The 27,779-nt window shown below is 65.5% G+C and overlaps 4 protein-coding genes across 9 annotated transcripts; 3 read left to right on the plus strand and 1 right to left on the minus strand.

Annotated features, from left to right (window-relative positions):
• Positions 1 to 413: 413 nt before the first annotated feature.
• Positions 414 to 5,573, minus strand: P2RX3 (purinergic receptor P2X 3). The gene is made up of 12 exons (XM_027895523.1): positions 4,621 to 5,573; positions 3,777 to 3,912; positions 3,633 to 3,704; positions 3,487 to 3,553; positions 2,714 to 2,807; positions 2,544 to 2,621; positions 2,290 to 2,431; positions 1,605 to 1,735; positions 1,404 to 1,497; positions 1,262 to 1,327; positions 1,021 to 1,098; positions 414 to 843 (listed from the first exon to the last, which is right to left on the minus strand). The coding sequence occupies exons 1-12, from the start codon at positions 5,571 to 5,573 to the stop codon at positions 721 to 723; spliced, it is 2,034 nt and encodes a 677-aa protein (XP_027751324.1). The 3' UTR covers positions 414 to 720.
• A 9-nt stretch (positions 5,574 to 5,582) lies between these two features.
• Positions 5,583 to 11,681, plus strand: SSRP1 (structure specific recognition protein 1). Of its 2 annotated transcripts, XM_027895461.1 has the most exons (18): positions 5,583 to 5,649; positions 6,128 to 6,297; positions 6,431 to 6,616; positions 6,781 to 6,886; positions 7,373 to 7,563; positions 7,632 to 7,862; positions 7,953 to 8,056; positions 8,166 to 8,294; positions 8,468 to 8,689; positions 8,794 to 8,866; positions 8,956 to 8,964; positions 9,259 to 9,397; positions 9,500 to 9,545; positions 10,031 to 10,154; positions 10,258 to 10,428; positions 10,604 to 10,695; positions 10,821 to 11,001; positions 11,231 to 11,681. In XM_027895461.1, the coding sequence occupies exons 2-18, from the start codon at positions 6,244 to 6,246 to the stop codon at positions 11,297 to 11,299; spliced, it is 2,127 nt and encodes a 708-aa protein (XP_027751262.1). In that variant the 5' UTR covers positions 5,583 to 5,649; positions 6,128 to 6,243; the 3' UTR covers positions 11,300 to 11,681. The 2 variants fall into 2 exon arrangements, with proteins under 2 accessions (XP_027751262.1, XP_027751263.1); XM_027895462.1 differs by lacking the exon at positions 8,956 to 8,964.
• A 681-nt stretch (positions 11,682 to 12,362) lies between these two features.
• TNKS1BP1 (tankyrase 1 binding protein 1) lies at positions 12,363 to 21,432 on the plus strand. 5 transcript variants are annotated; one of them, XM_027895437.1, is made up of 14 exons: positions 12,363 to 12,466; positions 12,945 to 13,076; positions 13,585 to 13,714; positions 13,825 to 14,449; positions 15,153 to 15,225; positions 15,979 to 17,244; positions 17,536 to 18,283; positions 18,617 to 19,439; positions 19,566 to 19,896; positions 19,983 to 20,112; positions 20,195 to 20,331; positions 20,483 to 20,649; positions 20,762 to 20,826; positions 21,142 to 21,432. In XM_027895437.1, exons 3-13 carry the CDS (start codon positions 13,621 to 13,623, stop codon positions 20,820 to 20,822), a joined length of 4,455 nt encoding a protein of 1,484 aa, XP_027751238.1. In that variant the 5' UTR covers positions 12,363 to 12,466; positions 12,945 to 13,076; positions 13,585 to 13,620; the 3' UTR covers positions 20,823 to 20,826; positions 21,142 to 21,432. The 5 variants fall into 5 exon arrangements, with proteins under 5 accessions (XP_027751238.1, XP_027751237.1, XP_027751233.1 ...); XM_027895436.1 differs by having other exon boundaries at positions 17,536 to 19,439; positions 20,195 to 20,259; XM_027895432.1 differs by having other exon boundaries at positions 12,364 to 12,466; positions 17,536 to 19,439.
• Positions 21,433 to 23,881: 2,449 nt separating this feature from the next.
• On the plus strand, positions 23,882 to 25,251 carry APLNR (apelin receptor). Its single transcript, XM_027895485.1, has one exon. The coding sequence runs from the start codon at positions 24,003 to 24,005 to the stop codon at positions 25,113 to 25,115; it is 1,113 nt and encodes a 370-aa protein (XP_027751286.1). The 5' UTR covers positions 23,882 to 24,002; the 3' UTR covers positions 25,116 to 25,251.
• The last annotated feature ends 2,528 nt before the right edge of the window (positions 25,252 to 27,779 follow it).

The raw sequence follows: 27,779 nt of genomic DNA on the forward strand, positions 1-27,779 counted from the left end.
AGCCTGACCCCCCCCCTCTCTCCAGATGGACTCTGGATGAGCGTGAACTGCAGGAGGCAGCTGCCCTTCATCTGTGAGATTTGAGGGTCTCAGCCCCCCGGGCCCTCCCCTGCCCGCCCTGCCACCGACCCCCACATGGGGCGCTGCGCCCTCTCTCTCGGAGCTCAGTAAAGCCTTGGTGTCAGCACTCACCTGGTGTTTGGGGAGGGGTCAGGGGGCATGGATGGGTGCTGGGAGCAGCCAGGGGGTAAGGGGGCTTTTGCGGGTGTCCCTTGTTTCCTGCATGGCCCCTGGGTGGGAAATGGGGGGGGACAGGGTCCCCTGCCAACGGGCAGCACTCTGCCCCCCCCCCCTCTGCTCCTGCACCCCAACCCTGCCTGTCAGGCCCCCATAACCAAGGCTGGACATGGGTGGGTGCTGTGAGCCATGGGTTTATTGTAGGGGGGTGCAGCCCCCCCGGCATGGGGCCAGTGGGGAGCAGGGAGGTGCCAGAGGAGGGCGCATAGGGGCACCATGGGGACAAGGGACGGGGCACAGGGGACGCTGGGGTTGGGACTGGGCATGCAGGGTGGGCACTGGGGACAGTGGCATGTGGATGGGGCTCAGTGTGGAGACTGGATGGGCAGTAGGAGCCCAACGGGGGTCCCGGCAAGCCCCTCACCCAGCCGTGGGCTTCCCCTCAATGGGGGGCAAGTGGGGGGCTGCCCCATGGCACCAGGGCTAGAGGCCGAGGGAGAAGGTGCCCGAGTCGGTGGACTGCTTGTCCCGGGTGCAGCCCCCCAGTGCCCCTGGGGGACATGCCATGGGGGTGGCAGGGGTGGCGGGTGCACCAGCCTCTGGCACCTGTGGGGCGGGGGCCGGGCACTGAGTTAGTCACTGCCCCACAGCCAGGGCAGCCGGGGGGCTCAGGGGCACTGCCTGCATGTCCCCCACTAGCCAGCCCTACAGAGCCCCAGGTAGGGCAAATCGAGCCCCCCGGAGGTGGCCCCATCCCCACGGCACCACGGCCCCAAGTCTGACCTCCTCGAACTTGCGGGCCTTGTAGTGCTCGGCACCCTTCAGGAAGTTGAGCAGGATGATGTCGCACAGCACCGTGCCCTGGGGGCAGCAGCATTGGGGTGGGGGGCCCTGTGCTACAGGGCACCCCCTGATCCCCCCCAGTCCCCCATGGAGCCAGTCCGCTGTCGCCCCGGGGCTATGCTGTGTTCCCATGGCTACGGGAGGTGCCACCAGGCCAGGGCTGAGAACGGCCACAACTCACCACACCGATGGAGGTGAAAGCTGCCACCATGTTGATGAGGGTGGGGACAAGGCTGAACTTCCCGGCCTGGGGGTGCAGAGCCCCTGTCGGTGGAAGCCCCCAACCCTGCCACAGACCCGCGAGCCCTCGGCCCCACACGTACGCTGCCGTACACCAGGACATCGAAGCGGATGCCGAAGGCCTTGGTGAGGGTGCGGCGCTCGGAGCCGTCAGGCCAGCGGTAGTACCTGGCATGCCTGCGGGGGTGTGAGGACACAGGGACACAGGGACAGGGGCACACGGGGCCATGCCAGGCAGTGCACACCCCTGTGCCGTGAATGTCTTGGTGGTGGCACGGCCGTACCTGAAGTTGTAGCCGGGGGCAGGAGTTCGGGCCAGGCTGTCCAGGCGGGTGAAGGAGTAGTGGGGCAGGCAGCGCTCCCAGGCCTGGTCCAGGTCACACACCCACCCGATCTTGATCCCCAGCACTCCCCCCTGCCCCGGCCCCACATCAGCCACATGGCACACAGACCTCTGTTCCCACAGCCCCTTGTTTCCACGGCCTCACAGCCCCACATTCCCATGGCCTTACGCTCTGTGTCCCATGTACCCACATCCCCGAGTCCCCAAGTCTCATATTCTCGTGCCTATACACCCCATGTCACCACATCCCACACCCCAAACCCCAGGTGTCCACACCATGGACCTGTGTCCCCACATCCCTCTGAACCCCATCACCACACCGCCAATCCCCACATCACTTACATGTCCTGTGCTCCTGTATCCCAACACCCCACATCCCTGCATTCTGTGTCTCCATGTCACGCTTCCCTGTGTCCCCATGTCCATGTGTTCCCCCATCCCATATTCCCCCCATCCCGTGTCTCACATCCCCACGTCCCACATCCCTGCATCCCCACATCCCGTGTCTTTGTGCCACCAGGTCCCATGTCCCCATGCCCTCACATTCTGCCTACCTGTGCCCCCATGCCCCCCATACTCCCCTTGTTCCCCCCCGTGCCCCCTGTGTCCCCCATGCCCCCGCTCACGGTGGCGGCCAGCGCAGGGAAGTCCTGCCCGGCCAGGCGCGCCACGTCCCCCAGGCGCAGGATGGGGCACAGGGGCTGCAGCTGCGGGTGGAAGCGGCACCGGCCCAGCTCCACCCCACTGCCAGGGGGCGGCAGGTTGGTCCTGGGGACACAGTGGGACACGGGGGGATGTGCCCGTCCCTGTTTCTCCATGTCCTGTGTCCCCCTGTTGCCACGTCCCCCCCGTCCCCTGTCCCCCCGCCAGTGCCGCTCACTTCTCAAAGCCAAAGAGTGGGAAGCGGATGCTGTTCTTGATGAGGAGGGTGAAGTTCTCGGCCTCCAGCATGATGGGGCTGGGGGAAAAAGGGTGACCCTGAGGACATGGTGGCAGGGCACGGCCCCCTCTCCTCCCTGTGTCTCCTCGTGTCCCCCTGGCTGCACTCACACGTCAACGGTGTCCACCTCAGGCGGGCACCAGCCCTGGATCTCGCAGGTGCTCAGGGTCGTGTTGTAGGGGACACAGCGCCCTGTCAGCATCCCTAGGACCCCAGACCCATATCAGCACCCCTGTGACCCCCCGACCCCCGCCAGCAACCCTAGGACCCCTGGACTCGTGTCAGCACCCCTGAGACACCAGATTCGTGTCAGTACTCCCAGGAGCACCTCTGGGAACCCAGATCCCTGTCAGCAGCCCTGGGACCCTGAACCTTTTGTTCCTCCAGACTCCCAGTTCCCTCATCAGCACCCTGGCACCCACAGCCCCCAGTTCCCACCACAGCCCCTCACCGTGGCTTGTATGCAGACTCAGCCCACCATTCCCACCTCAGCTCTCACAGGTATCCCTCAGTGGCCCTCACGGGGTCCCTCAGCATTGCTTGTACCCGGACTCAGCCCCCCACTCCCACCTCAGCTCTCACGGGGGTCCCGCACCATTTCTCGTACCCAGACTCAGCCCCCGGCTCCCTCAGCTCCCTGAGGGTCCCTCACCACTGCCCGTGGTGGGAATCATTCTCCAGCCCCACCCTGGCCCCCCTCAGCCCCCTGTTCCCGCCCTCACCATTGCTCATACTCATCCTCAGCCCGCCTTTTCCCCGCTCAGCCCTCACGGGGGTCCTTTACCATTGCTCGTACCCAAACGCAGTCCCTGGTCTCCCGCGATCCCTCCCGCCCCCTCAGCCGTGCCCGCTCCCCAACTCGGCGCCCCCGGGGGCCCCTCACCATTGCTCGTGGCCGGGCTCAGCCCGCGGCAGTCCCGGTCGGCCGAGCAGCGGAACGCGGCTTCGCTCTGAGGGGCGGCGGTCAGCGGGCATGGGGCGGGGCTCGTCGAGGGGGTCCCCCTCGAGCCCTCCCCGCCCGCCCCGCACCTCCGGGCACACGCCCTGCGCCTGGTCCTCGGTCCGGATCTGCTTGGTGACCACCACGAACACCGAGGTGCCCTGAGGGACGCCGCCGTCACCCGACCCGCGCCAGGGTGTGGCCCGCGCCCCTCGGCGGCCCCTCGCGCTCACCTGAGGGGGGGTGACGTAGTCGGCCGTGTCCAGCACCTGCCCCGCGTAGCGCCCCACGCCCTTCACCTTGGTGACCACGGAGGACTCGACGGCGGTGTCCCGCACCTGGTACGCTTTCTCGTGGAGGAACACCCAGCTGGGACGGCACACGGCGGGTGACGCTGGGGGACAGCCACCCCCGGGCACACCCCTGGCCTGCGACGCCCAGGACCCCCCGGAGCTGCCAGCGCCAGCGGTAACTGCTGCTTGTCACCCCCCTCCAGTGGCCGCTGTGTCACCCCCCCCTCCAGGAGCAGCCGGGGACAGGGACCCCCCCCCCTCTGTCACCCCCTGCTGCTGCTCTGCCCCTCGGTGTCACCCGAACTGTCCCCTTCCCCGTCGCCCGCCCGAGGTGCTGTTCCTGGCTGGCCTCCTTGTGTCACCGGCACCGACACCCTCTGCTCGCTGTCCCCATCATGTCACCCGCGCTGCCACCCTCCTGTCACCCGCGCCGGCACAGTGTCCCGGCTGTCACCACGGTGTCATCCCACTGGTACACTCTCCCGGCTGTCCCCCTTGTGTCACCCCAGCGGCACACCTGAATTCCCGGCACTGACATACTTGTCACCCTCTCTCCCGTCCCTCCTCTGCCCTCTCACCCACCGCTCCTGGCCTGGCCACCTCCTCACCCCATAGCCCTTGTCACCCCCAGGTGTCACCTGCAGCAGCAAGTGGGTGTCACATCCCGCGGTGCCGGGAAGGGGGTACTGAGGAGGGGGGGAAGTCTCGGGAAAAGGAGTCCCGGGGGCGTGGGTTCCGGGCTGTGTCCCGGGGGATGTCCCGGAGGCGCCAGGCGGGGGCTCACCCGACGAAGTAGGCGAGGATGAGGAGCTGCACGCCGCGGTTGACAGCGCCCACCACCCAGCTCTTCACCACCACCGACTTGGTGGTCTCGTACGAGAAGAAGTCGCTCACCCAGCGGGTGCGGGGGCCCGGGGGGGACATGGACGGCGGCGGGGGTGCGGGCAAGGCAAGGCAGGAGTGCGGGCAGGGCAAGGCAGGAGCGGAGGGTGATGCGGGAAGGGCAGGGCAGGGCAGCGGTGCGGGCAGTAAGGAGGGATGCGGGCAGGGCAGGGTGCTGGTGCAGGCAGAGGTGCGGGCAGGGGTACGGGCAGGAGTACCAGCAGGACGCGGGGACTGGCAGGGTGTGGGCAGCAGTCCGCAGGGGTGCGGGCAGCCGAGGCGGTGCGGGCGGGCGGGAGGAGGCGGGGGCAAGGCGGGGGCCGGGGGCGGGGGCACAGCCCGGGGGGGCGGGAGGGGTCGCCCCCGATTCGTGGGGAGATGGAGAGGGGGGCAGGCGGGGTCGCGCCCGGGGATCCCTGCCTTTTGGGGTTCCCCTCTTTTGGGATTCCCCCTCAGGACCCCCGGGACCCCAACCCGCGTTGGGGTGCACGGAGGGGGCAGGGGGCGCCCCACTCTGGGGGTGCCCGGTTTAGGGGGGGGAACACAGACCCCCGCACGGGGGGCGCGCAGGGCGGGTGCGCCGTGCGTGCGGCCCGCGGGTTTCGGGGATGCCCCGCTCTGCGGGTCCGGTCCCTCCACTTTGGGGCGCCCCTGGTTTGGGGAGGGGTCCTCCGCGGTGACGTCACGGGGCTCGCCCGGCGCTGGCCAATGGGGGTCTCGGTGGTGCTGGGCGGGGCAGAGCGGCGGGCAGGGGGCGCGGCCGCTCTGGCCCCGCCGCCACTGTGGGCGGGGTCCACCGGCTGCCTGTGTCCTCCCCGCCGCCAGGGGGCGCCAGCGCGGTGGGTGCAGCTCCATGGCGGAAGTGCTCCTCGAGTTCCGGGTGTGGCGGTCCCGCGCGGTTCGCGCTGCGCAGGCGGGAAAGGCGGCGGCGGTGCGGGGGGCCGGGGGGCACCGGCACTGGGGGGGGCACCGGCGGGGCGGGACAGGCCTGGGGCCGGGGGGGGGGCCCGGGGGGGGGGCGGGGGACAGGCCTGGGGTCGGGGGGAGGTCCGGGGGGACATGTGCGAGCTTAGGCCCCGGAGGGATTTGGGGTGCGGGGAGGCCGCTCCGGTGAAGAGGAGGGCGGGCAGCGGGAGGGGCCCAGGAGCTGCGAGGACGCACGGAGGGTGGCGGGGCGACACAGAGGTGGCCGGGGAGCGGAGGGGGTGGAACATCTGGGGAAGGAGTGAGAGAGGCCGGGGGGTGTCCAGGTCGCCCCCGTGAATGAATCATGTGCCACCCCGAGAGGCAGCGTCGGGGTGGGCGTGGGGAACGTTTGAGGGGCACAGGGTTGGTTTTGGGGGCGCTGAGGAGGGCAAGGGGCCCCTCGGCGGCCCGGTTCACCCGATCTTCCCCACCCCACCACGCAGCTGCTCTGACTGACGCCCGTGCCGCTGCCCCGGGCATGCCGGGCTGGAGGGGCCGCTGATCCCCTCTGTGCGCTCGTCCCCGTCCTCTCCCGTGCCCCAGCAGCCTCGCAGCCGCCATGGCCGACACACTGGAGTTCAACGAGATCTACCAGGAGGTGAAGGGCTCCATGGTGAGCCGTGGGGGGGATTGCATGGGGATGAGCCTGAGGGGTGGGAGGAGGGAGCAGGCGCTGCGTGGTGAGGAGCTGTGGTGGAGGGGCTGGGGTCCGTCTTGTGCCCCCCTCAGGCCCGGCTGTCCCGCAGAACGACGGGCGGCTGCGGCTGAGCCGGCAGGGTGTCATCTTCAAGAACAGCAAGACGGGCAAGGTGGACAACATCCAGGCCTCGGACCTGGCCGAGGGCGTGTGGCGGCGCGTGGCGCTGGGGCACGGCCTCAAGCTGCTCACCAAGAATGGCCACGTTTACAAGTATGACGGGTTCCGGGAGTCGGTGAGTCCCCCTCCCCACTGCCTTGGCCCTGTCCTGGATTCAGCCGTGCTCCCTGCAAGCCCCGGGGCAGCTCTGCTCCCCTGTGTCTCTGGGGAGGCTCTGGGCAGAGCCTGCCAGCATGTGGGGGTTCCTGATGGATGTTCCCTCCCTCTTGCCCTGCCCAGGAGTTTGACAAGCTCTCAGATTTCTTCAAGGCCCACTATTGCCTGGAGCTGGCGGAGAAGGATCTGTGTGTGAAGGGCTGGAACTGGGGCACAGTGAGGTTTGGAGGTGAGTCCTGGCACTGCCATGCTGGGGACAGCCCTGAGGCCGTGGGGTGGGTTGTTCCCACCACTGTGGCTGTTCCTACCGCTCCTGGCATCATCTTGGGAGCAGCTGCCTTGGGGGCTGTGAGGACATTTGCCGTCTCAGGAGAGCAGAAGGTACCTGTGGACCGCGAATCTCAGGGGAACGTTGCAGACAGTGCTCAGCATGGAAGCTGTGAGCACCTGGCAGAGCTGCCGGTTCCCAAAGGAACCAGGGGAGCTGGTGGACGTCCCCCCTGCTCTGAGCCGGAGGACATGGGGACAGACAGTTTCTTATTTATTTCTGATCAGTGCCAGTTTCTAGGCTTGCAGCCAGAAGGGAGAAAGCCTGGAGACCTGGGAGGGCAAGAACGCGGTGGGGAGAGCAGAGGCACTGCTGGGTTATGGGAGAGGGTGGGTAGAACCTGCCCCGTGGGGCGCAGCTGTGACCTGGCCATGACGGTCCCTGCAGGGCAGCTGCTGTCCTTCGACATCGGGGAGCAGCCCGTGTTCGAGATCCCCCTCAGCAACGTGTCCCAGTGCACCACGGGCAAGAACGAGGTGACGCTGGAGTTCCACCAGAACGACGACGCCGAGGTCTCGCTCATGGAGGTCCGGTTCTACGTGCCACCCACCCAGGAGGATGGCGTGGACCCCGTGGAGGTGTGTGGGGCTGCTGGGGGGGTATCGGGGTGGCGGCAAGGGCCCCTTTGTGATCTCGTCCTTCTCAGGCCTTCGCCCAGAACGTGCTGTCCAAGGCGGACGTAATCCAGGCCACCGGCGACGCCATCTGCATCTTCCGGGAGCTGCAGTGTTTGACGCCGCGCGGGCGCTATGACATCCGCATCTACCCCACCTTCCTGCACCTGCACGGCAAGACCTTTGACTACAAGATCCCCTACACCACCGTGCTGCGCCTCTTCCTGCTCCCGCACAAGGACCAGCGCCAGATGTTTTTTGTGGTGAGCAGGAAGGGGTCAGCCCTCCCCCGGGGAGCGGGGTGAGGGGTGGTTCAGGGGGATTCACGTCCTTGCCTCCCTCTCTCTTTCCAGATTAGCCTAGACCCCCCGATAAAGCAAGGCCAGACCCGATACCACTTCCTGATCCTGCTGTTCTCCAAGGATGAGGACATCTCCCTGACACTCAACATGAATGAGTGAGCTGCCCTGCTGCCAGGCCACTTTCCAGGCCCCCCAGCCCAGACCCCGAGGGAGGTACCAAGCCCCTGGCGTCCCATTCTAACCTCTGCCCTCCTGGCTGTGCAGGGAGGAGGTGGAGAAGCGTTTTGAGGGGCGGCTCACCAAGAACATGTCGGGGTCTCTCTACGAGATGGTCAGCCGGGTGATGAAGGCGCTGGTGAACCGCAAGATCACTGTGCCTGGAAACTTCCAGGGGTGAGTGGCTGCAGGCCCAGTCCCTCTCTTTCCCTCTTATTCCCATGGCTGGGGGGAAGGGGCTCTGTGTGGTTTGTGCCAGGAAGCAGGGCTGCTGGTTGTTCGGCTGCGAGGGCGGGTGCAGGGAGAGCATTTGTCCTCGTGGATGCTGGACAGCCACGTTTGCCCCACAGACACTCCGGAGCCCAGTGCATCACCTGCTCCTACAAGGCCAGCTCAGGGCTGCTGTACCCGTTGGAGAGGGGCTTCATCTATGTGCACAAGCCGCCTGTGCACATCCGCTTCGATGAGATTTCCTTCGTCAACTTTGCCCGCGGCACCACCACCACCCGCTCCTTCGACTTCGAGATCGAGACCAAGCAGGGCACGCAGTACACCTTCAGCAGCATTGAGAGGTGGCTCTGGGCTGTGGGCTCTGGGCTGTGGGCTCTGGGGCCGGCCTGGCCATGCCCACTGGGGCTCCCTGGCACCCCAGACCTGACCGACAGCTCTCCTGCAGGGAGGAGTATGGGAAGCTCTTCGACTTTGTCAATGCCAAGAAGCTGAACATCAAGAACCGGGGGCTGAAGGAGGTACCTGCTGTGCGGGGCCTGCCTTCTCCCGAAATCCGGCTACTTTTCCCTCCTTTTTTCACCTCTCTTTTCTCTCCTTGCCCTTGTAGAGGAAAAAGGTCCGTGCGATACCCCTTCCTCTCTCTCCTCCTCCTCCTGGTGCAGGTTTCCTGTGCATGGCCGTGGTGGTCCTTGACTAACCCTGTTAACCCCAGCGTGGTGTGCGAGGGCCCCCCTAACCCACGTAACTGCTCTGCCCCTCTCTCCGGGGCCCTGATGGTGGGGAAGGAAGGGACATGTCTGTGTCCATCCTCCACCCTGTGTGTGCCCAGGGCCATGCCAGGGGCTGTATTTCAGAGTGGGAGGTGTGCAGGGGTTGCTCAGGGAGCAGCTCTCATCCCACCTCTCCACAGGGAATGAAGCAGAGCTACGATGAATATGCTGACTCTGATGAGGACCAGCACGATGCCTACTTAGAGAGGATGAAGGAGGAGGGCAAGATCCGGGAGGAGAACGCCAACGACAGCAGCGATGGATCCGGGGAGGAGACAGGTGAGGGCTGGTGCTGCAGGGGACTGTATGGGGCTGGTGTGGTGCTCCAGCTCCATTCCCCCATGATTATCGGGCATGCTGATCCCTTACTCTCTCCTCCAGACGAGTCCTTCAACCCTGGAGAAGAGGATGATGATGTGGCTGAAGAGTGAGTAGAGGCCGGGCAGGGCTCTGTCCAGAAGGGCCTTAGGAAGGTGCTGTTGGGGGATGCTCCCAGCTCGACTGGGGTCACCTTGTATAGCTCTGGAACTGGGAATGTCAGGCAGCAGAGACAGCTGTGGGCTTGCTCTGTTGTAACACTGTTAGGCAGCGTGACATAGTTCCAGAAAGAATCAGGGGCTCCTGGGGAGGCTTTGGCTGCTCTGGCCAGGAAAGAGAATGGCAGGAGGAGGGCTAAAGCCCTGAGCTGGGGTGAGGGTGGGTGGAGACGTGGTCCCTGCAGCGGTGTGGTGGGAGCAGGGGGGTGGGAGCTGAGCCCCCAGTGTCCAGGAAGTGGAACTTGGTGAGCCGTGTTCGTGGAAGGCGGTTCCCCTGAGGGCTGTTAACAGGAGCACACACCGGCTCTGGCTCAGGAAGCCTCTGGGGGCATGTCTGGCTGCTGGCTGGGTGCTGAGGCTGGTGGCCCCCGCGCAGGTTCGACAGCAATGCCTCGGCCAGTTCCTCCAGCGGCGACGGCGACAGCGACCGCGACGACAAGAAACCCGCCAAGAAGGCCAAGATCGTCAAGGACCGCAAGCCCCGCAAGAAGCAGCAGGAGGTGAGGGGCTGCTGCACTGCTGGGGGGGTGCAGAGGCGAGCGGGGCCCCAGAGTGCTGGGTGAGGGGTGCGCTGGGGCTCCACGAGTGTTCTTGACCTCCCAGAGCAAGAAGGGGAAGGACCCAAATGCTCCCAAGAGGCCGATGTCGGCGTACATGCTCTGGCTGAACGCCAACCGGGAGAAGATAAAGTCGGACCACCCTGGCATCAGCATCACTGACCTGTTCAAGAAGGCCGGGGAGCTCTGGAAGACCATGTCCAAAGACAAGAAGGAGGTGAGAGATGGGCCGCTCCCCTGAGTGGCAGAGCTGGGCCTGGTCTGGGAGGGGAGGCTGGATGTGGGGGACCCTTCCTTGCTCCCGGGAGGAGTTGGGAAGGGGAAGGGTGAGTGGGTGCTGGGAGTGGTGGAGGAGGAGGGAGGGCCCTACTGACTCTGCTTTCTGGCTGCAGGAGTGGGATCGGAAGGCGGAAGATGCCAGACGGGACTATGAGAAGGCCATGAAGGAGTACAGTGTGGGCAGCAAGGCCGACAGCCACAGGGGGTGAGTATGCTGGGCCCGGGGCTGTCAGGGCTTGGCCCCCTTCAAATCAGGCTATTGCCCCGTGCCTTGCCAGAGCTGAGAGGCTGCCAGCCAGGTGACACTGTTTCTCTCCCCACATGGCACAGGGAGAGGTCAAAGAAGAAGAAGAAGAAGCAGGAGAAGCAGATGAAGGGGAAAGGGGACAAGAAAGGTGCCACCTCCAAGTCCTCGTCCTCCAAGTCCCCGTCCAAGAGCATGAGTGACAGCTTCAAGAGCAAGGAGTTCGTGTCCAGTGACGAGAGCTCCTCTGCAGAGAGCAAGAAGGAGGTAGAGGGTCCTGGTTGGGGGTTCCCAGCCCTTCTTTTCTGGGGTCTCTGCAGGAGTTGGGCCCCTCTCCTACCTCGTGTCTGTAGTACACAGTCACATCCCTTGGGGATGTCCTCAAGTCACCACCATTACCCTGTCCCCAGTGTGGGGGCACAGAAAAGAGGGCGGATTGGGGGTTTCTGCCCTTCCCTCCCTGTGCCCTGCTGATCTCCATATGCCCTGCCCACAGGACTCGGAGGAGGAGGGGGCTGCCAGCCCACCCCCCAGCTCGGAGGACTCAGCATCTGGCTCAGATTAGCCTCATCCCGGCTGGCTCCAGGCTGGTTCCCAGGTCGGCGAGAGGACGGAGCGAGCCGGCCCCACGGCAGGGACCGGGGTCCCAGGCTCCAGATGGCTCTCCCCCGGGAACAGGGCCAGGGGACCCTTGTCCCCTCCAGCCCCCTGTGCCTGGCTGGGGGTGCGAGACCCTGTGGTGGCAGGAGGTGGCAGAGGCTCCTTAGTGCCCCCTCACCCCTGTTCCCCATCAATTTATTTTTTTTAAACACTCGGGTTTCTTTCCTTTTCTTTCCTTCACTCGTTGGGTTTTTTGGTGTTGTTTTTTTTTGTATTTTGAGTCCGTTCACATGGCAACTCGGATTGAATAAAAAAGCCCCGCCAAGGGCGTCTGTGTGGGTGCGGGGCCTGCTCCCCCCATCCCTCCTTCCTTCCCGCAGCCATCCAGGAGCTTGTTCCCCTCCTTGAACCACTTCCAGGGCTGACCTCACTCTCTCCCCATCCTCCATTAGCGGCCCCCCAGCCCCTGCTCAGCCATCAGGGCTCCTAATTACAGCCCCTCGCTCAATCTTGATGCCATTTGGGGGTTTTTCCATCTCCCTCATGAGTGGGTTGATCCAATTAAGTCCCTTTTCCCCTCCGGTGTTTGATTGCGGCCAGTTCCCGGTCTGGAACCAGCCCCTCGGGGACCCCCGTGCCTGCCTGTTCCCCTCCTTTCCACAGCCTTTACTGGCACCACTGGGATGGTGCTGCAGGGAAGCAGGAGCCCCCCTGGTCCCTTGTGCCCACGGGGGCCAAAGCCGCGGGTTCCCGGCGGGCCCAACGGACCCAGGACCCCCAAGTGGAGTTGTGGGATGCTGTTGTCATGGCAACTCCCACCTCAATGCTCTGCTGCCACTGCAGCCGCAGGCCCCAGTGTTGGAGGACCCGCGGAATGGGATAATTTATAGCGGGGAGGATGGTCCATGGGGTGTCTAGAAGGTCCTGGCCGCCCGTCCCCGCGCCCCGAGGGTCATTCGTGGGTTCCTGGAGGTCTCTGGGGTGTCCCCCCCGCCCCATTTTGGAGGACTCTCTGGCCGCTCCTCTCTATGATCCGCCCGCCACGCGGCGCCGCTGTGCCCCGCCCCCTCTGTCGTTGGGGGCGCGGCCAGTGGTGGCGCTCATGAATATGCATTAGCAGCGGCGGCGGAGGGTGAGAGGGGGTCGATTTGCCGGGATGGGGCTGCGGGGGACCGGGATCACCCCAGGCCCCTGGCGCCCGCCGGGGGATCCCGCGGCTTCGGCCCCGGCGGGCGCCACGGGCGCGGGACCCCCCAATTGGGAGGGGGGCTCTGTTGTCATGGGGATGGCGCTAGGCCGCGGTCGTGGCCTGCTCGGCGACTCGAGCGGAGGCTTTGTTGCCGTGGCAACGGGCATAGGCCGCGCTGGCGGAGGACCCCGGGGGGGCCGGGCCCGCATTCCGGGGCCCCGCCGCCATCCCGGGCTGGGAAACGGGCCCGATCGTTTCCAGATGTGCGTTGTGGCGGCCGTTCCCCCGTGGAAGGCGAAGGGAGGGGGTCTGGGGGTGGGGGTTGGACCCCGGCGGGGTCAGGAGGGAACGAGGCGGGGAGGGGAGGGAGGGAGGGCAGGGCCGGGAGGAGGCACCGAGCGGGTTTTTCCTGTCCCCGCAGCCCCGGTGAGTCACGGGAGAGGCGGCGGCGGCAGCGTGAGACCCGTGGGGACGGTAATCCCCCCTCCCCGCCCGCCCTGCGCCCCCCACGTGTGTCCCGGCCCGCCCCGGACATGAGGCCGATGTGGGGAAGGTGAGCGGGGCGCTCGCGGCCCCGGTGATTGGGCTGGGGGGGCAATTCTCGGGGGGTCGGACGGTGCCTCCGGGGCTGCCGGGGGCCCGGAGGGGGCGGCGGGTGGCCAGGGCGGGGGTCTGAGGTGGGGATTGAGGCAAACTGGGAGCTGGATCGGCCATCGGGGGTTGGCAGAGGTCGGCGGGGGTGACACGTGTGTGTTGGGACAGGTTAGCGCAGGGTCAGGCAGGTAAGGGAGCGGCCACACGGCGCCCGGAGTGTTGCAGGGGCTCCATGTGGTTACGGTGGTGGAGGATCGGGACGGTGTCTGGGGCGCTGCCCGTGCTGGCTCAGGTGAGCCAAGGCCGGTGTACCAAGGGTGTTACCGTGGCGTGACTGCGGTTTGGCACCGCTGGATGGGGCTTGGCACGGGGCCGGAGGGCGGTTGGGCACCCCCCGCCTGCCACTGGATCTCCCCGTGCAGGGGGTGATCCCCAAAGCACTCCTCCCTTCCTCCCTCTCTCCCCAGGGGCTGACTGCTCGCCGTGCCCCCCCCCGCATCGCCATGGCCTCCCAGCCGCAGCCCCTGTGCCCTGCTGTGCCCTGTGCCTCCTCCACCGGCACCGGGGGGGCCGGTCTGGCTGGCAGCCCCAACAAAGGTCAGTGCCACGGGCGGGGGGTTTGCTGGGGAGCCCCCCGAGGGCTGTTCTCTGCCTGGGGGGGCCGCGGTGCCCCACCTGACCCCGTCCCCCTCCCCGGCTCTCTGCAGGCACCGCGCGCCCCAAGCCGCCGGTGCGGCCCAAGCCCCGTGTACTGCCCAAGCCGGCCGTGCCCGCCAAGCCTGCGGTACCTCCCCCCGTGCCGGGCCCGCGGCACCCCCGGCCCGAGCTGCCCTCAGCCGAGAAGATGAACCGCCTGGCCGGGCCGCAGCCCTACAGCGGGGGTGGCACGGGGGGGCCCCTCCGCCGCCCCTCCTTCACTGTCAGGGCACCCGAGACCCCCAACGGGAAGGGGCTCCCGTCGCCCCCGGTGGCAGCCACTGAGGAGGAGACACCCCCTGCCCCGCCGACCTCCTCGCGCAAGGGCCCCGTGCCCTTCAAGGTGACACCGGTGCTGGTGGCTGCCAGGCCGGATCGCTTCCCGGGCACCACCGTGGTAGAGATCCTGGCCAAGATGGACAGCAAGGAGGGTCCGGGCAGCCCAGACAGGGCCTGGCTCTCGCCCTTCTGTCCCAATCCCTCCTCCCGCTTTGGCTCCAAGACCTTCACTGCTTTCCGGAGGCATCCCACTGGGGAGGCAGATGGAGAAGGACCTGGTGAAGCCCCCCACACACCCCGACCTGCAGCGGGCGAGCTGGGAATGGGGGATGATGGACACTCCATGGCTGAGACGAGGTGAGGAGCCAGAGACCAGCCCCAGGGGGAGAGTGGCAGTGGGAACGTGGGAACATGGGACATTGCTCTGAGCCATCCCGGGCTGGGAGTGTAACGGAGCTGAGGTCTGGTTGCCGGCACAGGGCCTGGCTTCCTCTCGAGCCACAGCGCCTCGAGCTGTCTCCGTGGGAAGGCCAGGGCAGCTGGTGCCAACTGCAGGACGGGCTGTCCTGGACCAGGAGCTGCCTGCAGCCCCGGGGGTGGGCTCTGAGCCAGCCATTGGGCAGGGGGTCGCTCCCCTGGGAAACACTCCCGTTTTCCCAGCCTCACTATTTTTTCCCTGCTGGGCCATGCCAAGGCACAAGGAGTGAGCAGATAAGCGGGACTCCCGGCCCCGGGATGTCCTGGGCTGGAGCCAGGGCTTGGCTGTGCTCCCGAGAGCTTGGGCACCTCAGGGAGAGCTGGGCGGGGGCTGCTCTGAACCAGAGTATGAGAAACTCACTCCCAAAGGACCGAAAACTTTCCAGAAAAGGGGCTGGGAGTGCTTCTCCTCCCTCCTCTGGCAGCCTGAGCCAGGGCCCAGTGTGCAGCTATGGCAGGGCCTGACCCTGGCTCCCTGTGGCTGTGGAAGGTGGTTTGGAGCAAGGGTGCCTCAGTGAGTGTGGGGAGAGGAGCCCTGACGCACACAGTGGGATTTACTCTCTTTCCCTGTTTCTCTCCGCAGCGGCTCCCCCCCAGCTGGGCCGCGCTGTGCTGGGGACCCCCGTGGACACCGGAGGCCACCATCCCCTCCTGATGTGAGTGCTGGCCTCGCCCTCCGGCTCCGTGGCAGCTCCGCTCCTGGGCTCTCTCCTTCGGGGCTCTCCTGTCTCCTCCGGGGCTCCCTTTCTGTGGGGTGCGTGTCTCTCCTTTCTCCTTGGGGTGCTGGCCACCCCTTCTGGGGGATGCAGTGCCCCCTGTGCCGGGCCCCCAGCGTGGGGCCCAGGGGTGTGGGGGTGGCGCGTGCCAGCACCGGTGCCAGGCGTGGGCAGGGAGCAGCTGTGAGTCACCAGCAGGGGTTTGGTGACCCGGCAGGTATGTGGCAGGGCAGGCCCCTCGGGCTCCCTGCCAGTCCCTCTCTCCCCACTGCACTCGCTCGGGGCAGTGACCGGGACACCAGGCCTCAGTGACACTGTGGGTGACAGCCCGGGCAGTGGCCCTGGGTCACCCCGTCATGAGGGCGAACCCCGCCAGTGCTGGCAGGGGGATGCCAGCCTCAGGCAAGGCAGGCGGCTGGGCTGGGGGGTCCTGACTTCCTTCTGCTTCATTTCTTCTCTCCATCTGTCTGGGTGCTCCGGGGGCAGCAGAGGGCTGGGCCGGGCGCGGGACTGGGGCACCAGGAGCCGCCCAGGCTGAGTCACGCAGGAGCAGCCTGGTGCTGGCACACAACATGGGCACCTCCTGCAGGGAGGGGAGTGGGGCTGGAAGGAGGGACCCTCTGGAGGTTTGGGGTGGATGATGCTTGGGGGTGTCTCTTGAGTGACAAGACCTCCCAATGGCTCTTTCCACAGCTCTCCTCTCTCCAGCTGGGGGCCCTCGGACCCCCAGGCTCCCCAAGGCCCCCCACCTGCCCAACCCCAGCCCCAGAAGCTCCCTTCCAGCCTTCCGAGCCGTCTGCCCCGGCGCCCGGCTCTCCTGATGCTCCTGCTGAGCTCCTGGCCCCCGACTCCCCCACACTGCCCCCTGGCTCCCCTGAATCTCCTGCTGAGCCTCCAGCTGGGGCTCCTGCCCCCTCCATCCAGGCCCCGGGTGCTCCCTCGGCCACCAAACCCCGTCTCGGCACCTCCCGCTCCCCTGGCTCCCCCCACACTCCTGGGGAGGGATCCCCTGACACTGCCAGCCCCCCTGGCACTCCTGAACTGCCCCCCCGAGTCACTTGCCCCCCCGGCTCTCCTGAAGCTGCTGCAGAGTACCTGGGTCCCCCCAGCCCACCCCTTGCCAAAGCTTCTTGTCCCCCAGGCTCCCCAGAGGGACCCGATGACTCTGCAGTGTCCCCACGGTCCCACGAGGGTCCCGATTTCAGCTCCCCTCCCCGGGACGTGGGACTCCGGCGCTCCTCAGAGGGGGTGCTGCAGTCCCCGCCCATGGGGCAGGGCCTGGGGGAACTGGGAGGTTCACTGAGTGCCCTGCCCCGGCCTGGAGACCCCCTGTCTGATCCTTCCCTGGGCAGTGAGTCTGGCTGGAGCCTTTCCCAGTCCTTCGAGTGGACGTTCCCGTCACGGGGGACACGCTTGCCGGCCTTCCCCCCCCGCTCCCCCATCCGGGAGACGCCCGACTTGGGGCTCTCTGAAGAAGGCGAGTTGGATGGGGAGGCTGCAGCCCCCAGCCTGCTGGAGGACAGTGGGTCTGAAGGGCCTGACAGCCGTGGGGCAGAGGGGGCCCCATGCCCAGGGGGTCCCGTAGCCCAGCGAGAGGCTGAGGGCTTGACGGAGGAGGAGGAGGAAGGGGAGGCAGAGCAAGGCGCCCCTGGGTCCCAGTCCCCACTTTGTGTGACGGAGCCTGGCTGGGACCCAGCTGAGCCTGAGCCCCCCACCCAGCCCAGCACCACCACAGCTGCCCCCTCAGATCCAGCACCCCTAGATCCAGCCACCTCAGATCCAGCCCCTCTGGCTGACTTGGCTTGGGTGGGTGACAGCCCCAAAGACCTGCAGGGCCCTGGGGGGCCAGGCCAGGCTGAAGGACCCCCACAGGGCCCCGACCCCCACGCCGACCCGGGCTGGCTGACGGAGCTGCTGGCGTCGCCTGGGGCCCACACCACAGGGCATGGCCCGCCGGAGGTGAGGGGGTGTGGGAGGCTCTGTGGGGCTAGTATGGGGTGGGCTCCTCCATCACTGTGGTGGGATGGGAGGTGACAGGACAGGATGGGATGAGTGGGTGGATGGAGGCCAAGTGGGAGTGTGTGGTAAGGGGCAGGCTGCAGGGTCTGGCCTCCCTTTGGGGTGGGCCCTGCTGTGCCGTGTTCCCGGGCACCCCAGGGTGTTTCTCCCCATCTCCCCAACTCTGCTGCTGCAGGAGCCAGGGCTATGCTCCTCTCTAACCCTTCTCACTCCTTTCCCCCTTCCCTCCAGGACCTACTGGGCTGGTCGCGGAAGGACCTGTGCAGTGAGTTCGGCATTGGCCGCCCGCGCCAGGCTGGCACCTTTGACTGGAGCTGCCCGGCTGTGACCGGGGAGAGAGACTGGCCTGCTGAGACCGAGCAGGACCAGGAATTCAGGGCCAAATCCAGCTGGGACAGCACCCACAGTGACAGTGCTGGGGCCAGGCCGGATGGGCACTTCGGTGCTGCCCAGGAGGGCTGGAGCAGTGACTACAGAGGGACGGAGTTGATGGGGGACACCAAACTGGGCGGCAGCGACTGGTCCCAGTCCCTCAGTGCTGGGGAGAGCTGCCTGCAGGATCCAGACTTCGGTGGCAGCACAGCCAAGTGGGGCCCGGGCTATGGCCTGGGCCGTGCCAGCAGCGCAGAGGAGCTTGACTCTGGGCAGCGCACCTGGGCGGGCAGGTATGGCACCGGGAACACGGAAATGAAGGACAGGGAGCTCACCCCGGACTGGGCCAGTGAATACAGCAACCAGGATGCCGGGAGCAGGGATGAGGATTTTACGCTGGGCTGGGCTGGCAGATCCAGCACTGGGGACACTAGGAGCCCAGACAAGGAACTCAGCCCCAGCCGGCCAGCCTGGGACAGCAGGTACAGCATCCGGGACATGGAGAGCCAGGACTGGGAGTTCAGCCCCAGCCGACCAGCCTGGACTGTGGAATACAGGGACACACAAAGCCAGGACAGGGAGTTCAGCCCCAGCCGGCTGGCTGAAGGCAGCGAGTGCAGCACCAGCAATATGGAGACCCAGGACCGGGAATTCAGCCCCAGTGGAGCGGCCTGGGATAACAGGTACAGCACCCAGGACATGGAGAGCCAGGACCGTGAGTTCAGCCCCAGCCGGCCAGCCTGGACAGGTGAAATTAGGGACATGGAAAGCCAGGACAGGGAGTTCAGCCCCAGGAGGCCAGCCTGGACTGGTAAATACAGGGATGTGGAAAACCAGGATCAGGAGTTCAGCCCCAGCAGGCTGACCTGGGATGACAGATCCAGCAGCAGGAACATGGAGAGCCAGGACAGGGAGTTCCACCCCAGCCAGCCGGCTGAAGCCAGCAAGTGCACCAGCGAGGACCTGGAGACCCAGAATGGGGAATTCGGCCCCAGCAGAGCAGCCTGGTGTGACAGATCCAGCACCAGCAACATGGAGACTGAGAACAGTGGATTCACTCCCAGCAGAGCAACCTGGGATGATGGGCACAGCACTGGGGACATGGAGACTCAGCATGGGGAGTTGTTCAGCCCCAGCGGAGCGACCTGGGGTGACAAGTCCAGCACCAGGGATGTGGAGGCCCAGGACAGGGAGTTCAGCCCCAGTGGAGCAGTCCGGGATGGGGAGCACAGCTCTGTGATCTCCATGGAGGAAGAGCAGGAGCTGATCCCGGGCTGGCTGAGCTGTTCCAGTGAGGGCAGTGTCAGCCAGGCCGGGCTTGTCGAGGTCCGCGAGGAAGATGTTTCTGGCTCCCTCTGCCCTGATGCCCCGGCCCAGAAGCCCACCTGGGGCAGTGCCCAGCAGCAGGAGCATGGCAGCTCCGACAGCAGGGACTGCGCTGAAGAGCTCAGAGGAGGCGACTGCCACAACCAGTTTGGTGGCATTAGGACAGAGCGAGTGCCAGACCCCTGCAGCACCGGAGCCTCAGACGGCGCCATGTCCAGGGGCCTGCAGTCCTTGGCAGGCTGGAACAGGGATCTGTCTCTGGACACGGGCGATGCCCGCTGGTGTCAGGACCTGGAGAGCTGGAGTGTGGAGCCACAGGATGCCGAGGCCAAGCGTCAGGAGTGGGCGAGTGCCTTTGGTGCCCGCTGTGCTGCCCGCAGCCGGGACCGCAGCACCGGGGAACGGAGCCTGGGAGGGGACACCGGCACAGAGGACAAGTAAGGAGGGCACCACTGGTGGCAGGGAGGGAACAGCTTCCTCTGAGGTGGACAGAGGGGTTTTGGGACATGAGCAGGGCTTGTATTATCTGGGGCTGGAGCAACTCTGGGGTCTTGTCTCCCAAGCAGGAGCCTCCGTCTTTCAGCCCCCAGCCCACCGATGGGTGATGCCCCAGCTGACCCCCCAGCTCTGCAGACCCCCCGGGGTGAGCTGCTCAGCCCCACCGAGGAGGAGAGAGACCTCTCAGAGCATGCCACTGCCCTGCAGAGCCCTGGGGCTCTCTCTCTGCTGCTGGAGGCTGCCAGCGGGATCCCAGTGGACACAGGGACTGAGGAAACCACGTCGGACCACCCAGATGGGGAGAGCCCCCCAAGCTGGGGGGAGGAGCGGCTCTCCCTGGGCACCCCCCAGCCCGAGGAGCCCATGGAGCAGGGGCAGGAGTTCCCCTTCCTGGAGGTAAGTGGGGAGGGGGCAGCTCCCAATCCTGCTGAGGGTCCCGGGGCTCGCCCTGCCGTCTCTGACATGCCCCATGGGCTCGGCAGGACACAGAGCTCCTGGACAGCAGCGTGTTCCGCAGCAAGGCCAGCCTGGGCCGCAAGCGCCGGCACCGAGCGCCGGCCCTGCGTCCCACCACCCCCGAGGAGGACAGCTGGATCTTCCGTGACTCCACGGGTGAGCCCAGCGGGGATGGGGAGGGGAGCAGGGCGTCTGTCCTGGCACAGGTGTCACCATGGTGCTGTCCCTGTCCCTGCAGAGCCCCGGCCAGCCCCAGCAGCATCCTCCGATGAGGAGGCAGCGGAGGAGCCCCGGAGCCGGCGGGTGCGTGGCTACCCCTTGGGCAGGGGGGTCAAGGTGCCCCTCTTCCCCGGCCTCAGCGCCTCTGCCATCAAGGTGGGACCTCCAGACCCCTGGTGGAGGGGGGTGAACCAGGGGTGGGGAAGCTGAGTCAGGGTGGGGGCTGCCTGAAGGCGGGGAGGAGGCAGTTGGGGGATTTGGGGGGCAGAACACTGTGTGCCCCCCTGATCTCACACTCTGCCCCCAGGCCAAGCTGAGGGGCCGCAACCGCTCGGCCGAGGAGGGGACATCATCAGGGGACAGCAAGGGAACCCCCTCCAAGGACCCCCACGTGCAGCGCTCCAAGTCCTGTAAGATCCCTGGTGTGAGTGGGAAACCCCCAGCGCTGCCCCCCAAACCGGAGAAATCATCAGGGTGAGTTTGGGGCCAGGACCCTCCTGGGGGCAAAAGGGGGGCTGGGGGGGTTCAGTCTGGGTCCCCAGGCTGGTCCTGGGAGACTTGTGCTGATGCTGTGCTAACACCCCAGATCCGAGGCCTCCCCCCCACACTGGCTGCAGGCGCTGAAGCTGAAGAGGAAGAAGCCTTGAGCGGGTGAGTGTGGGAGCTGGGGGGATGCTGGGCACGGATCCCCCCGGCTAGGACCTCCCCGTGTGCCCTGTGTGCAGGGCTGTGGGTCCTGGGTGCCTGGAGGGGGATGTGAAGGCAGGGCAGGCTGTGGCACCATGGATGGGGTGGCTCAGTGGGAGATGGCCCCATGTCTCTGGAGTCTGTATTGCTAGGGAGGCAGCTCCCTCCCTCCTGCCTTCTTCATCCAGGAACCCCAACCTGGGTCACCTCTGGGAGGTGTGCTGTCACCCCTGAGGATCCCTGCGGATCCTCAGCCCCTCTCCACTTTGTCTCTTCCAGGCTCTCTCCCCGATGCCGACGGCTGCTGTCCAGTGACCAGGGCTGTCCCCTCCCGTGGGGACACACACACATTCACACCTATGCACTTTGTACGAGCTCGCAGGGTCCCCGTCCCCCCCAGCACCTCCTCCCCCTACCCGGCCCTGCATTGTACCCCATCCCCTCAGTCCCCTGGGGGCTGGGGGTGGGCATGACCTCCCCCTCACCCCTGCTCCTCTATCGCCCCACACAGGGCGGCGGGTCCAGCTCGTGGTGCTGCTGCCATAGACAATAAAACCTCGCTGGTCAGTCCAGGGGGCCTGGCTCTTCTCTGGGGCTCACAGGGGTCCCTGTGGGATGGGGGTCACCGTGCAGGGGCTGCCAGCAGGAGGAGCTCTGTGCCCACAGTGCTCCCTGGGGCTGGCTGTTCCCAGCACAGCCCATGGAAGGGGGAACAGAGGGACAGGAGCTATGCCTGAGGGGTGGAGGGGTGTTGCTTCCCTGGTCGGATGTGAGTAACTGCTGCGGCTTTGGAGGAAGCTGCCGGAGCCCTCCTTGTGCAGGGCTGATCGCTGCCCTTCCTGCCTGTGGGGGGCCTTGCTGCACATCCCACCCCCGTTGGGGCTCCCACTCCAGTCCCCCTCAGAGCCAGCAGTGGTGCCGTGACCTGGCTTGTTCCCAGTGGAGCCGCTGATGCCAGAGTCAGGGAAATGAGGGTCCCAAGACAGAGGGAGAGCAACTCCTTTGCAGAGCCCCCCCACAGCCCCCTCCCCCCCCCCTCCCAGATAGCGGGGTTTGTTATCAGCCCTGTGGGCTTGTTATCAGTCCAGCCCTGGCAATTGATCCACTGCCGGTGGCCACCACAAACCCAGCCAGGGGGACTCCTTCCCCAGCGCTGGGACCATTGGGATGGCACTGAGGGCAACCAGGTCAGTGAGGGACTGACCTGGACCCTCAGTTCCCCAGCTTTTGCAGAGGGATGCCTGAGTGGGGGCTGGAAATGGATGCATGTGTCGTGATCCAATGGGACAGAGGTAGCCGGGATTGTTATTAATAGTCATTAATAACACTGCTCAGTAACGGTACTGCTCACTAATGGGGCTCTGGCCATGGCAGGAGCCTGGGCAGCCTTGCTGTGATCCCAGGTGTGGCTTGTTAGCAGCGCTGGGGTTTCCCTGTTAATTAGTCTGCACTGGGAAGTGGGGTGTTCCATCCCTTCTCTATTCAAACTTGGCATTTTAACCACAATGGGACACCCTCAGGGTTCTGCTGCCAGTTGGAGCAGCTTTTGGGTTTAATTCCTCACTGCCCTGAGGCTGGCTGTCCCAGCACTGGATATGGATTCATTCCTTATCTCCAGCCTGATGAGGGCCTGGCTTGTTTTCCCTGCTGGTGCTGTGGGCCCTCTCTCAGTGTCTGGTTCAGTGGCTGCCATGTCCCTGCCTCTGGGGCCCCCTCAACCTGCACCCCCATTTAGCAGCCCCTTTCCCCCCTGACACCACTCATTTTGGAGACTCCTGTGAGCTCCTCCCTTTCAATTACTGAATTCCCCCCCAAGTTCCCCCCCAAATTCTCCTTTACACCCCTTTACTAGGAGAAGGGCCCCACTGTGTCTCTGAGGGGTTGGGGGTCTCTGTGTCCCCCCCAGCACTCGGGTGTCCCATCCCTGCACTCGGGTGTTAAACTTGCCCCTTCCACAGTCTGTCCTCTGTTTAATCCACCCTCAGCCCAGCTCAGCCCCCCCTCAGCCCAGGCTCCAGCCCAGACCCCCTCAGCCCAGGCTCCAGCCCAAACTCCAAAGTGCGTCGCCAGGGCAGACCTCACTCTGCAAAGTCCTGCTTGGCTTCTCTGATGCTTTTCCTCAAAGCTGGAATTGTGAGAGTTCAGTCCCAGTGGAACTGCAGCTCACAGCCCCACCACCAGGGGGGCCTCCCTCCTGAGCCCGTCCCCTCCAGGATTTATCTGTGGGTCGGGGGGGGGATGTCTGTTCTCTCTTGGCTAAGCCGAAGGTGCTGCTGTGCCCGGCTCCGTGACTGACCTGTGGAGCTGGGATGCACTGGGGGCTCCGGTGGCAGCTGGTCCTGTGCATCCGCTGCCCTAAAATTGGCCTTTTGCAGCATGGGTGGTCCCAGAGCACCTCCCCGCTCTTGATTTTTGGTAAACGCCTAAAAAACTCTCCCTGGCATGTTTTGTTCAAAATGGGGCCCCAGCAGTGGGGGACCCCTCGGAGCCACCACTGCGTGCACACAGTGCAGCAAACCCGGGAGCAAAATGGGGATTCCTGAGTGCCAAATGCAAAATGCCAAATGCACCCCCCTACAGTGTGACTCCACCCAGTGTGAACCCCCTCAGCGTGATCCCCTGCCACCAAGTGCCCGATGTGACGCTGCCCCTGTGAAATGCAACCCCAGCGTGTGTCACCCCAGCGCCGAATGCGGCACCCTGAGGTGAAACCCCAAATGCTGGCAGAACTCTGAGGCCCCCCGGGCCTGAGCCCCCCAGCCCTGAGCCCCCCTCAGCACTGTTGCCCTGATCCCAGCTCCAAATCCCATCGTGGTGGGCGGCCAGACCCCCTGGGTGTGGCAGGGGACGGGGTTATCTCCAGGGTCGGTGTGTTGACACGCGGGTGAGAGCTCGGTAAAACCCCCTGGGAAGGAGCCAGATGGAGGTGGGGGGAGCTGTGAAGTTTCCCACGGGGGCTCCCCCCCGGCCATCCCGTCGCTCCTGCCCTGTCCTGTCCATCCCATCCAGGAGGAGGGCGGGGAGGAGGAAGGGGAGGTAACTCGGTGGGACTCACAGGGTGGCTCAGGGGCTGGAGGAGTGGGTGAGCCCAGGATGAGCTGAGCTGAGCTGAGCTGAGCCAAGCCCAGCCGAGTGCCGGGATGGAGGAGGCTGCGGACGCCTATGCCTACAGTGACAACGAGACGTACTGCGAGTACACGGAGTGGGGCCCCTCGCTGGCCCTGCTACCCACCATCTACCTGCTGGTCTTCCTGCTGGGCACCGCCGGCAATGGGCTGGTCCTCTGGACCATCTTCAAGGGTGGCCGCGATCGCCGGCGCTCGGCCGACACCTTCATCGCCAACCTGGCGGCCGCCGACCTCACCTTCGTGGTCACCCTGCCCCTCTGGGCCGCCTACACCTGGCTGGGCTACCACTGGCCCTTCGGCACAGCTGCCTGCAAGGTCAGCAGTTACCTGGTCTTTGTCAACATGTACGCCAGCGTCTTCTGCCTGACGGGGCTGAGCTTCGACCGCTACCTGGCCATCGTCCGTCCCCTGGCCACCGCCAAGCTGCGCCTGCGGGTCAGTGGGCTGGTGGCCACCGTGGCCCTGTGGTCACTGGCAGCCCTGCTGGCCCTGCCGGCCCTGGTGCTGCGGCGGGCGGCTGCCCTTGGCGAGGACTCCAGGATCACCTGCTACATGGACTACTCGGACCTGGAGGCCCTGGGGTCGGAAGGTGCCTGGGAGGTGGGGCTGGGGCTCTCCTCCACCGCTGTGGGGTTCGTGGCCCCCTTCGCCGTCATGCTCACCTGCTACTTCTTCATCGCCCGCACCGTGGCCACTCACTTTCGCCGGGAGCGGGCCGAGGGGCTCCGCAAGCGCAAGCGCCTCCTCACCATCATCACCGTGCTGGTGGCCACCTTTGGGGGTTGCTGGCTGCCCTTCCACCTGGTCAAGACCCTCTATGTGCTGATGGACCTGCAGGTGCTGCCCTGGTCCTGCGCCCTGCACACCTTCCTCAACAACCTGCATCCCTACTGCACCGGCATCGCCTACATCAACAGCTGCCTCAACCCCTTCCTCTACGCCTTCTTCGACCCCCGCTTTCGCCATGCCTGTGCCGCCCTCCTGTGCTGCCGGGGCCCCGGCCCCAGCCCCGAGCGCTCTGCCAGCTACTCCTCAGGGCACAGCCACGCCCCCGGGGGCAAGGGGGGCCCCGGCCCGGGGAGCAAGCTGGACCCCGCCACCCAGGAGACGCTCTTCCCTGCCTGAGCCCCCCTGGCCACCCCCCGGCGCCCCCCGAGCTGGTCTCCTCGGGGGGACCCCCCACCTCCATCTTGCCCCAGAGCCTGGCTTGCTTTGGGGACCCCCCTCTGGAAAGCTCTGCTCACAGGAAGGGGAAACTGGGGCAGGGGCTGGGCAGAGCTGGGGAGGAGCCCCTGGGGGGCTCGGGTAGGGGTGGTTCCCCCAGCACCCTTTTGTGTTTTGTGTCAAATAAATGAATTTTGGTTAAATAAGGAGCAGTGTGTGCGCAGTTCCCTCGGGGGGGCTGGGGGGGACATGGTGGGGGGTGTTACGGAGGGATGGGGGGTGCAACTGGGCTTCAGCATGTCTATGAGTGAGGGGTGGGGAGGAGGGTGCACTATGGGGGGGCCCTGCACCCTGTGGCTGCCCGTGGCCCCTCCTGGGTACCTCTGGACACTGGTAGGGATTCCAGTCTGGGACAGACTCTCCCTGGTCTCTTCCTCAGCAACACTTTGAGAAATGTAGGAAACCCCCCCAAACCTTTGGAACAGCACAGCAGCAGGATAGGGGTGTTTGGTCCTGCGGGGTGGGTGCCTGCCTGCCCCAGCTTCAGAGCTCTGATTGCATCAGGAGGCTGCTCTGACCCACCAAATCCCATTTTCGGGCTTTTATCCTTATCTGAGGCCGGGACAAGCCCTGGGTGACTCACGCAGGGGTGGAAATGGGACCTGGTGCTGTGAAATACCCAAACCTGAGGGATGGGGGCATGGGACTCCCCGGGCGTGGATGGGAACACAGGACCCCTGTGTGTGGAGGGGGACATTGAACCCCCTGGGTGCTGGTGGGGGTGATTTGGGTGCTGGGCAGGACCCTGGCTCATCCCAACCAGCATTTTGATGAGCCACCAAATGGCTCCTGTCCCACTTCCCCCCACAGGCCCTGCCGCTTCCTGAGGCTCTGCTCGAAATAAATCTTCCCCCTATTTGCTATTTACATCCTTCATTTATTGGTGATGAACTATCCTGTCTCCTCAGCCTTTGTTCTCGCTTGGCAAGGATGCAGGATCATTACTGGGTTCCTTGGGAGGCTTCCCGTCGGGGAGGGGCTGCCTCTGCCTTCCTGCCAGCCCGCTCTGTGTTTGTGGGCCATCAGCTGGAGCCCCCCCTCGCAGGGATGGTCCTTTGTCCAAAGAGGGAGAATGGGGGGGGGACTGGGGGACTGGGGGCTGCACAAACCCTCCAGCTGGAGGGGTGGTAGCCTGCTTGGGGATTTTTCCAGTGGATCTAGTTAGATCTAAGGGCCAGGAGGACTTAAAGGGGTGGGAATGTTGCATCCCAGCATATGTTTACATTCCAGATACTGCCCAGCCTCCCTCACCCCGGAGAGACCCCTCGATACCACTAATCTGTCAGTCCAGATGTCCATCCATCAATCCAACAGTTCCCTCCTTCCTCTATCCCTCCATCCATCCATCCCTCTGTGGTTTAGGGGTTGCAGTGGCAGTGCTGGGCTGATGGTTGGACTTGATGATCTTAAAGGTCTCTTCTGACCTTGATGATTCCATGATTCTGTCCTTCCCTCCCTCCATAATTTCCTCCATCTGCTCTCCCTCTCTTTCTCCACCCCTCCACCCCACCATCCTCTTTTCCCTCCCTCTATCCATCTCTCCATCTCTCCCTTCATCCCCCCACCACCCCCAAATATCCCAGCACTGTGGGGGTGGCGAGGTTGCTGTTCCCCCCCTCTGGTGCAGCCGCCAGGCACGGAAACGGCCGCAGGCGCCCGGCCAGCGGAGACGGAGCTGCTGACTTTCTATCCGCCTCTTGGAGATTTCCCTTTCCCTTCCAGGAAGGAAATGTTTGGCTGAGGAATCTCTGGGGAGAAATGCAGGGACACTCCAGAAAACAACAAGGCCGGAGCCGGGGGTGAGGGACAGTGGGGCCAGACCACCCGTCGGAAGGAGATAAGAAAGGTGTTGCCTTCCTGCCAGTTCCAAGGGAAGATGAGGAGGGAAGATAGAGGGGGGACAGCAGGGATGGGGGGGATGGGGAGCATCCTTGGAAAGGATGGCTGGGGAGCAGGGGGTACGCTCCTGGCAGAGTCTGGGGACCCTCCATCCCTAAAAGACAATGCTCTGGTAATCCTGGAGTGCTTAGGGAATGTGGGGTGTGCTCCCAGGAGTGTCTGGGAACCCTCAAACCACAAAAAGTGATGCCTTGGGAATGCTGTGGGTCCCAGCTCAACCGGGAGGCACAGCCAGGGGTCCTCAGATGTGGGGCTGGGAAGAAAGAGGTGGTTCCACACACACCCCCTTGGCTGGAGCTAAAAATGGGCTCTGGCAGGGGAACGTGGGGGGATGGGGGTCAGGGGCGGGGACGGGATGAGGGGCAGCTCCCCCTGCCCCAGGGAGCCCCCTCAGCCCCCCCTCCCCGCTTTTCTAAGCTGCCAAACGGGATGTTCAACACCTCCCCCCCCCCCCATCCCGCCCGGGGGTGCCGAAATAATCTGGTGGTGCTAAGGATGTCCCCGGGCGTCCTCTTTGAAGTGACCTCCGTGTTTACAGCCCTGCTCGGGCTCCTTCACACCTTCCGCCCCAAAGCAAACGGAGCGGGGGGGAGGTGGGCGAAGGGGGTAGAGGGGGGGATTGAACGCGTGATGGGGGGACCTCCAGCTCCCGTTTGTGCCGGGAAA

This window comes from Empidonax traillii, unplaced genomic scaffold, assembly GCF_003031625.1.
Source record: "Empidonax traillii isolate 1590-97213 ecotype Southwest subspecies unplaced genomic scaffold, ASM303162v1 scaffold461:size861717, whole genome shotgun sequence".
NCBI classification, from domain to species: domain Eukaryota; kingdom Metazoa; phylum Chordata; class Aves; order Passeriformes; family Tyrannidae; genus Empidonax; species Empidonax traillii.